Raw genomic sequence first — 9,990 nt, forward strand, 5'->3', positions numbered from 1 at the left:
ATGTTTAACTGTAACCATATCTTATATTCAAATGAACTCCATGATCTTATACATTCTACATGTTCCCTAAAACAGTATTTGGTATCCCAACCTTCAATCACTTTGTGTGATTGAAATAAAAGTGACATTGCTGTAAGTCTGTAACGTGATTTGTGGCAGTGCTTGATGCAGACATGCAGTACTACGTTAGTTATAACGTCATTTCACAACATCTGTCTTTTGTACTGTCAAAACCACAACGTCGAAAAGTGTTGGGTTAACATTCTGAACATATTATGGAATTGGAAAAGAAATTTTGATTACAGTACTCTTCCCTTCCTTTCTAAGGAGCAAGACACACTTCAAAGAGTAAAATTAATTCCCTCTAATAATTGTTACTTTCAAAAGGTTGAAATTTTTAATTTTATATATATGTATATCATTTTATCGCATTACTCTTACTTTTCTCTTTAAAACCAAACCATTAATTAGCTAAGGTGTATACTAATCTGGTTGGGCTTTGTGGGTGTAATTTTTGAGCGAAAGCGACGTGATTCTTGTGTTTCCAATATATGCACACAATTGATGGGGGTATATTGAAAGATAGATTCTCATTTCTAAGATATAGTTGATGAAAGCATGACCTAATTGATTTCATGAGTAGGTAACAATATTCTGATTAAGCTACATTAGCAATAATATTATTCTAATGTGAAACTGGTGAAACTAGGTAGCTTCAAAACTTTAGTTGGATTTGGTCCAAGAATCTTTGCGGAGCTCAGGATCAGTCTGGTAGTACACAATGTCTCCAGAGTCGCTAACGAAGTGATCCTGACTTATGCTGTGAAGCAAGTACTTCACCAAATGGACTGGCACTGGCCCAGATTTCTGAGGCTCACGATAATACTTTCCAAGCACTGCTTTTGCTGAATTAGTCTATAGTAAAAGTAAATAAATAAATAAATAAAATGGGTCAATTTAGGATCATAGAAGAAGAAAATTAATTAATGTGTGAATTTTTAGAATGTGGGGTGTGAAATAGATGAGAAAATACCGCTTCTACCAAATGATAATGCGGAATTTGAGGGAAAAGGTGATGAATGACATGGGTGCCAATGTCATGGTGAATGTTGTTGATCCAACCGTAATCACGATCTATGGTTGTAAGACCACCTCTTAGATAACTCCATTCCTGTCAAATTACATGAAACAAAATATAATGTTTGACACACTTTTTATTAATTAAAATTATAAAATTATTGTGATTAATTAACTAAATAGATCAGCCAAACTAAAAAAAGATGTTAGAAAGAGTAAATTATCAATATTTCTTTCCTAAAGTGAAAAGGGTGTACGTTAGAAAGTAAAGTAAGATAATAAGTAATAACTATTAAAAAATTAACTGTTGAGGTTTTAATCATTAAAATATATAAAGTTGGTGAAAATAGTTAAAGGAGGAGAATAGGGTCATGACTCATGAGTTCGACGTTAAAGTAAGTAAAAACGTAGATCTAACTGCTTTCTTGATATTCGATTAATCTTGGACTTTTTAAAAATCTCTTAAAATTTAATTAAAAAATAAATTGTATCAAACATGCAATCCTTTGGACTCGGGTTAATTTTCGGTATTGAAGATAAAAAAAATGAGGTTGCACTAATGTTACCTTGCCACGGTACCACGGTAGTTTCTGACTGTAACCATGATGATGCAAGTACGTGACGAAGTCCAGCCACATGACGAAGATCTACACATGTTTGAAAAAGTGAATAAAAATTGGACATGTGTTCATAATTAATTGTGAAGAGTGTGTCAGAGTGAGATTACCAAATAGGGTACCCCATAGAGCTTGAACATAAAAATTGGACCCATTACGATTGATAGATAGACAAGAACACATAGCATGATGCTCCAACACAGAGTTGAAGTCGCCACATCTTTTCTCTCACCAGGGGAGAACAAGTTGCTGTAGGGGCTGAAGTGAGAACCTTCTTTTCCAGGGCTTCTACCCCACTGAAAGAAAGAAAAAAAAAATGGTTCATAGTTCATATAAAAAAATTTAATTGTGAATTGAATGTGCATAGAATGGTTCAAAATTCAAGGTGAGGTTATTACGTTAGATACTAGGAATAAAGAAATTGAGAGGAATGATTCTGTATATAGCAAAATAAAATAATGGTGTGATTCTGGAAAAAGAGGCTCTCACCAAATAAAAAGGGTATGCAAAGACGGGGAAAGGAACAGTGAATCTCAGCATTCTTGTCATGTTGTCTAGGCTCTTGTAAACCTTCTCTGTCAGCTGACATAAAGTCACAAAGACACAATCATGAACCCCCTCACATCTCTAGATTCCCCTTTCTCTTCAATTGGACCAACCAAATCTAACCACAGATTATTCAAATTAAAATTAAAAATGAAAAACAAAGCATACTCATACCGGAACCCATGATTCATCATTCTCCACATGTCCATGGTTTTGGTGGTGAGTCCTATGGCTAATCCTCCTTCAAAACCCGTGAATTATGAAATGGTTAGGGTGTTATCAAATCAGATTAATTAAAGATTCCACATTCCAAACAAGGATCACTTGAGAATTTACGCATAAACAATTAATTGTTACTTTGACCGATTCATATCTTAAAGATTGACCTGAATCTAAATATGTTTTTAATAAGCAAAATGAAGAAGAAAAAGTTGGGAAAAGAAACGAACCATCCATGGTATGGTACAAGAATTGAGGAATGCAAGATGTGGCCCACCAGGCTATTCAACTTGAGACTGTTTGAAAAACTTCCATGGCCACTGTTCAACAAATGCATGGAATTAATTAATTAGCATTGAACATATGAAAAAAAAAAAAAAAAAAAAAGAGTCATAATATAATAAATTAATTAGCATACCAATCATGTCCAAGGACAAAAAGGGCCCAAAACATGGTGCCTTGAGCAGGCCAATAGAGAGGCCAGAAGAGCCAGGTATTGAATCGAATTGCAGCATAGAGCAATGCAAAGACTATGAACACATCCCTCACAACATAACTCACAGACCTCCATGGATTCTTCTCCCAACAATGCTTGGGAATTGCTGCTCTGATATCTGCAATCTTAAAGGGTGGTGGAGCACTTGGATCAAAACATGTTTGATCCTCTAGAACTGCCCCATTACCAACATGTTGCAGAGACAGAACCTGAACCATTTTGGCCTTAATGTCTCTCTCCCTTACAATGTTTTTGTTATGGAGAGGGATTCTAGCTGTTTATATAACACCAGTGTAGAGCCAGATGTTGATGAATTCTTTCAGATGGACACATGGGCTCATATATATACAACACTAAAAAGTAACAGTAACAATATTAATAATTAATAATAAAAATAACACCAATTATACTTTAATTAATTCATTTACTTTTATACCCTTTATTTGTTTTGCTTTATGAATCTATGTTCTATCGCTGTTCAGATATATGTGTCCTTAATGCCTTGGTTACACCAATCAAGGATGTTAAGATATATATACTAAATTACTAATTATGGAAACATTGAAACAAGAAGTTGTTTTGGATGCATCAAATTTAATTTATATCACTTGTTTAAGTCGTGATGATTTCGAATACATATCAAATTAGACAGAAAATTTGTGGATGTTATTTCTTAATAACGTAGATGCTCTTAATAACAAAAATATAAAAAGCCTTATTTTGTTCACCACTTTCGGATTACGTAGTCAAAGAAGTGAATTTAAAAAGGACTTCAGTTTTTATTTTAATTATTATACTACTTTTTCTTTTTGAGTTACTTGTTTTTTTTTTGCATGTTTAAGTTATCTATTTCGTGACTCTTTGAATATGGTGACATGTGGTTTATTGATTATCTCGTTCATAATGAGTAAATATAGTAATTTTTGAAGATGCTTAATTTGGGCCGGTATTAAAAAAATTATACTTTAAATGTATTCACAGAGATATACAATTATATGAGTTAATAGTGTCATGTCACTTGCTTATTTAATGAACTAAAAATAAAATAAAATAAAATAATTTAAAAAATATGATTGACTGTCAGTGTAAAAAACTTTACATTGACAGTGTATGAATGATTAACTATATATATATATAGTAAAAAATATATATTTATATATATATATATATATATATATTTTTGTAAAGATAGGAAAGATTATAAAGATAGTCGTAGTGAGAATTGAACCTAGGTCCTCATGATTCTAACTACCCCAACCCCTCCTCACCTAACCACTAGGCTATATATATATAAGTTTTCACATAAAAAACAAAAATTTTACTAAAATAATATATTTAGGATGAAAATATAATTAATATATGACATATTTTTTTATTTCAAAACAGAAAAAAAATTTAAAATATAAATAAAATATATCCTATATACTTTTAGTCTTTAATAAGCGAACAAAAATAAAATAATTTTTAATAGGAACTAAAATAAAAATTAATTTTTAAATACCAAAAATATATTTAAATTTTGAGAAAGGTGTACCTAGAGTCTTTTATATTAGTTCATGATGTGTACCTGGAAATTTTGGAATTTTTATTATTAATTTATGACTTGGACTTGTGATTTTCGCATTCTGATGAACGATATAACTATACTACTAATATGACTTCTAGAAAGAGTTTTGACATTTTAAAATAGTTTTATAATATTTATTATATTTTAAAAAAATTATTTACTGTATCCTAATAAAATAAAATAATTCAAATTTAAATCATTTTTAATTATAATTCATGAGGTCAATTTTGAATATATAACCAGATTAATTAAGTGATAAAAAAAATTATATTGTTTCAAATGAATTTTTCTCTTAAAAAGTGGCCAATGTAACCATGATAACTGGACTTCCTTGAAGATGAATGCTAAATCTGCATGAGTATCAGAGTATTTGTAACGAGCATAAGGCTAAGGAGGGGAACCATCCCTCAAAAGCCGGCCCAAGAGGTTGGAGAACCTCCCGCCTTATAAGGACTCCTTGGTGAGGAGACCTCCCCGATGTGGGACTTGTTACATTACCACCCCCTTCGAAAGCCAGCGTCCTCGATGGCTGCACTCCACGGTACTTCACTCACCGGCACTTCACTCGGCCTTCTTGCCGGTCAGAACCCTCCGATGGTCAGAACCCTCCGTGGGTAGCCCTTCTCGATTTGGCTGGCTCTCAATGAAAGCACCATTGTAACGAGCATAAGGCTAAGGAGGGGAACCATCCCTCAAAAGCCGGCCCAAGAGGTTGGAGAACCTCCCAAGAGGTTGGAGGCTAACGAGCATAAGGGCTACCCACGGAGGGTTCTGACCATCGGAGGGTTCTGACCGGCAAGGGCCGAGTGAAGTGCCGATGAGTGAAGTACCGTGGAGTGCAGCCATCGAGGACGCTGGCTTTCGAAGGGGGTGTTAATGTAACAAGTCCCACATCGGGGAGGTCTCCTTACCAGGGAGGCCTTATAAGGCGGGAGGTTCTCCAACCTCTTGGGCCGGCTTTTGAGGGATGGTTCCCCTCCTTAGCCTTATGCTCGTTACAATGGTGCTTTCATTGAGAGCCAGCCAAATCGAGAAGGGCTACCCACGGAGGGTTCTGACCATCGGAGGGTTCTGACCGGCAAGAAGGCCGAGTGAAGTGCCGGTGAGTGAAGTACCGTGGAGTGCAGCCATCGAGGACGCTGGCTTTCGAAGGGGGTGGTATTGTAACAAGTCCCACATCGGGGAGGTCTCCTCACCAAGGAGTCCTTATAAGGCGGGAGGTTCTCCAACCTCTTGGGCCGGCTTTTGAGGGATGGTTCCCCTCCTTAGCCTTATGCTCGTTACAATGGTGCTTTCATTGAGAGCCAGCCAAATCGAGAAGGGCTACCCACGGAGGGTTCTGACCATCGGAGGGTTCTGACCGGCAAGGGCCGAGTGAAGTGCCGATGAGTGAAGTACCGTGGAGTGCAGCCATCGAGGACGCTGGCTTTCGAAGGGGGTGTTAATGTAACAAGTCCCACATCGGGGAGGTCTCCTTACCAGGGAGGCCTTATAAGGCGGGAGGTTCTCCAACCTCTTGGGCCGGCTTTTGAGGGATGGTTCCCCTCCTTAGCCTTATGCTCGTTACAGTATTACATTTACAAGGTTAATTAATTTGCATTTCACTAATAGTAGTATATATGGTTAATACACCTACTAGCTTATTCCTTCCAAATACTTGTACTTGTTACCTTTTTCCCATTCATATTCTTCTACGGCTTTTTTCAACTTTACCTCATTTTCAGCTTCAGTTTCATGCCTTTTGAATAGGCAAAATGAATGAACTTTAGATATATATAATATTTTTAATAACATAACATGCACCTTTATACCAAATTCAGTCATAGTTGACTTCTAAACTAATCTTTCAAATTGTTAGTAATATTATTTTATAGCGGACTTTTACATATGACGTAATTTGAGTATACTCGGTAAAATTTGACGTATATGTTAATTGAAAGCTTATGAGTTAAGATTAAAAAAAATGGATATATATATATATATATATATATATATATATATATATATATATATATATATATATATATATATATATATATATATATATACGAGGAGGGTTCAAACGACACCGGTGTAACTTTTACTAAGTGTTACACCGCTCAATAACTTTATATTAAACGTAAATTTTGAAAATTCAACCGTTAGATTGAAAGTTCATATCTGTTAGATCATACATGTCAAATTTTATATTAATTTAAGATGATTTGATACTTCATTCTTATAAAACAAAATTGACGTAATATATACATTTTAAAATATACTAAAATATGAACACTTTGATTACCTTCAAGTTGTTCAATTTTAACAAAATTTGACATATATGATCTAAGAGATATGAACTTTCAATCTAACAGATATATATATATATATATATATATCACTACAATAAAATTGTCATACAGTGACATATATCCTATAATAACATTATATATATCACTAAAAATTACTTTTACCCACATAATAATTGTAATATATGTTAGTATATTATTAAAAAAATATGGATATAAACTATAGTGACACACAAAATATGTTGTTAAATATCATTTAAAATTAACATTAAAATTGCATGTAACTATATGTCAAATAGACATATACTTACATATATTGTACCTATAGTGACATTTTTTGTATGTCATTAAATATAACATTTCTTATATATATATATATATATATTGAATTTAAATATTTAATAAAATTAGTTGATAAATATAAAATGACATAAAAAGAGTTTTTATAATAAGAGTGACAGAAAGATATGATAATAAAATGATTTATAAATTAAAATGGTACAAAAAAAAGTTCAAGAAAATTATTGAGGATAAAAAGGGAAGAAAGTTAAATATAAGTTTCTTTGATTTACTCATGAAAATAACATTTAAAATTACATACTAAATAAATTTATTTTAATTAAATTATCTTTCAAAATAGTTAGGTATAATTTTAATTAATAATTAATAACTTTATATAATAAGATTTGTATCTAATTAATACATAATTAGTGGTTAGGTATAATTTTAATCAATAATTAATTATTATTAAATATTATTTATAATATGTTTTAACCTTTTCTAAACCAAAATAATTGACCAAAAATATCTTTCATTTTGGCTGATTTTTCATTTTCTTTTGTTTCTGAGAAAAACTCTTTCATTGTTTATAATTTTATATAATAAAATATTTATTTGTTATGAATTTTGACAAATTCAATTGTGGTTAAACTAATGATTCATAAATTAGGACGTGTATTAGATTATGATTTCAATATATTTTAAAAGATTTTTTTATTATAAAAATAAAAGTTTTGTGTTATTCAATAATTTTTTAAATAAAAAGTTATGTTATTCAATCAAGATAATGGGTATTTTTTTTAAGAGTTTAGGATTGAGGCTTTTTTTAAGAATCAGTCAAAATATGGTGGTATTCAATCAAGACTTTTTTTACTTAAAAAAAAAATTGTTGCTATTAAAAAATATAAAAATTTCAATGAATTATTTTCAATATTGAATTTTGTGAGATTTTTAGTATAATTTACATATAATACACTCACCAAAACTTTTAAAATTTTGCATGACTTTTTATTTTTACCTTTTATTTCTACTTCCTTTCTTTTTCTCTCTCTTAAATCTTTTATCTCATTTTTCTTGTTTCTTTCTCATATTTTATTTTTCTTTTCTTCTTTTTTCCATTGTCTCATTTTCACTTTATTCATCTATCTCATTTATCTTTTTTTCCTTTTCTTCTCATATTCTTTTTTTTTCTTTTTCTTTATCGTCTTTCTTGCTTCTCTCTCTCTCTTTCTCTTTTTATTCATATCTCTCATTTACCTTTTCTTCATCTTCTTCTTCTTCCCTATCTTTATTTATATATATATATATATATATATATATATATATATATATCAATTGATATATAATTTATTAATTTTTATTTTTTTAATTATTAAATATTTTAGATGATTTTCGTGTTATTAAATATTATCCATTGTTAAAATTTTTAAATTATTTAAATTTAACTACTTATTTTTAATACAATTTAATATTAAAATATAAATTTTTGAAACATATATTAAAAAGACTTTTGAAGTTATGGTAATGACCCTCAAATAAAAATGAAAATTTCAATTTATGTCATACATTCTTAAGAAATGTGATTGAGAAGATATTTAACTATTAAATCACACTTTATATTTTTTAAGTCATGACCTCTATATCTATTTAAGATATAAGTTGAACTTGTATTAACATGTAACGTAACTTTTTTCTCAAAGAATGTCGTTCCGATGAATTTCTAATTAAATTAGTTGATGAAGCGTCATCTTCAATTGTAACGACCCAGCTAGTCACTACACACGGCACAACACACCGGAAACACCAGACAGATAGAACAAGCATATAATATAGGATCTAGAATATATGTATATACAAGGTTCCAATCCGACTAGAGTTAGAGTGTACAACAAAATACATCAAAGCTACTACACCAGTAGCTAAAACAACAAAATGTCTAAAACAGATCAGCTTCATCAGCCCGCTACAGACCTATCGCCAACCACCAACCTATCCCTGCTCTGCTCCCATACAAAGTATGATCATTGCAGTCCAAACATCAAGGAGACAACAAGGGTAAGCTAGTGTAAAGAAATCAACATACCTATATAAATATGTGAATAGAAACATCTACAGCTATCAGCACACTCGCACAGCATATACTACACCACAACAATTTAGCAATATCAGCATCGCTCAGCGGCTATAACAGCACCACAATAGTGGCTAACAGCACCGACATAGCGGCTAGAACAGCACCACAATAGTGGCTATAACAGCACCGACATAGCGGCTAGAACAGCACCACAATAGTGGCTATAACAGCACCGACATAGCGGCTAGAACAGCATACAGCTCCGAAATTATACAGCACAGCACAACAAAACAGCATACAACACAACTAGGTAGTATTCAACACAGCCTACTACTCACACCTCAGCTCATCATTCTAGAGCACAGCAAAATCATATAATACAGCATTTAAATTCATCAATAACAGCCAGCTCAGCACAGCATTAACATTTATTCAGCACATCATAATCATCATTTTCAGCAAAGTTTAACGAATAAAAGCATATCAATTCAACATTCTTCTACGCGCCCGGCGCACCCAAGGTCGCGCCCAGCGCAGCTCAAACAGAGAGCATCAGGGGCCAACACGCCCAGCGCAAGACTGCTCGCGCCCGACGTGGCCCCTCATGCACCTGGCGCAATTGAGAATTGTGCCTAGCGCTTTCCAGGCAGAGACTCCATGGAGTCCCACGCGCCCAACGTGCCTGGACCCGCGCCCAGCGCAGGGAAGGCAGAGACCTCCCCTTGGTCTCACGCCCAACACAATTTGAATTGCGCCCAGCGCCCTCCTGGCAGAGACTCCCAAGGAGTCTCGCGCCCAGCGTAACCAGGGTTGCGCTCAGCGCAGAA

General features: G+C 32.9%; 1 protein-coding gene across 1 annotated transcript; it reads right to left on the reverse strand.

Moving 5' to 3' along the window:
* Nucleotides 1-573: 573 nt before the first annotated feature.
* Nucleotides 574-3,271, reverse strand: LOC109816410 (omega-3 fatty acid desaturase, endoplasmic reticulum). Its single transcript, XM_020381423.3, has 8 exons — nt 2,878-3,271; nt 2,690-2,779; nt 2,415-2,481; nt 2,184-2,276; nt 1,805-1,990; nt 1,644-1,724; nt 1,034-1,171; nt 574-915 (listed from the first exon to the last, which is right to left on the reverse strand). Exons 1-8 carry the CDS (start codon nt 3,171-3,173, stop codon nt 724-726), a joined length of 1,143 nt encoding a protein of 380 aa, XP_020237012.1. The 5' UTR covers nt 3,174-3,271; the 3' UTR covers nt 574-723.
* Between the last annotated feature and the right edge of the window lie 6,719 nt (nt 3,272-9,990).

The sequence above is a fragment of the Cajanus cajan genome, chromosome 3, assembly GCF_000230855.2.
Source record: "Cajanus cajan strain Asha chromosome 3, NIPB_CcT2T_4, whole genome shotgun sequence".
Lineage (NCBI taxonomy): Eukaryota > Viridiplantae > Streptophyta > Magnoliopsida > Fabales > Fabaceae > Cajanus > Cajanus cajan.

Excerpts from the sequence above, each read along its gene's own strand:
- LOC109816410 (XM_020381423.3), bottom strand. The coding sequence starts at position 3,173 with ATGGTTCAGGTTCTGTCTCTGCAACATGTTGGTAATGGGGCAGTTCTA. Across the intron at positions 2,780-2,877 it reads TTTGTCCTTGGACATGATTG|TGGCCATGGAAGTTTTTCAA; the intron begins GTATGCTAATTA and ends TTTGTTGAACAG. Across the intron at positions 1,172-1,643 it reads TACCGTGGTACCGTGGCAAG|GAATGGAGTTATCTAAGAGG; the intron begins GTAACATTAGTG and ends GTAATTTGACAG.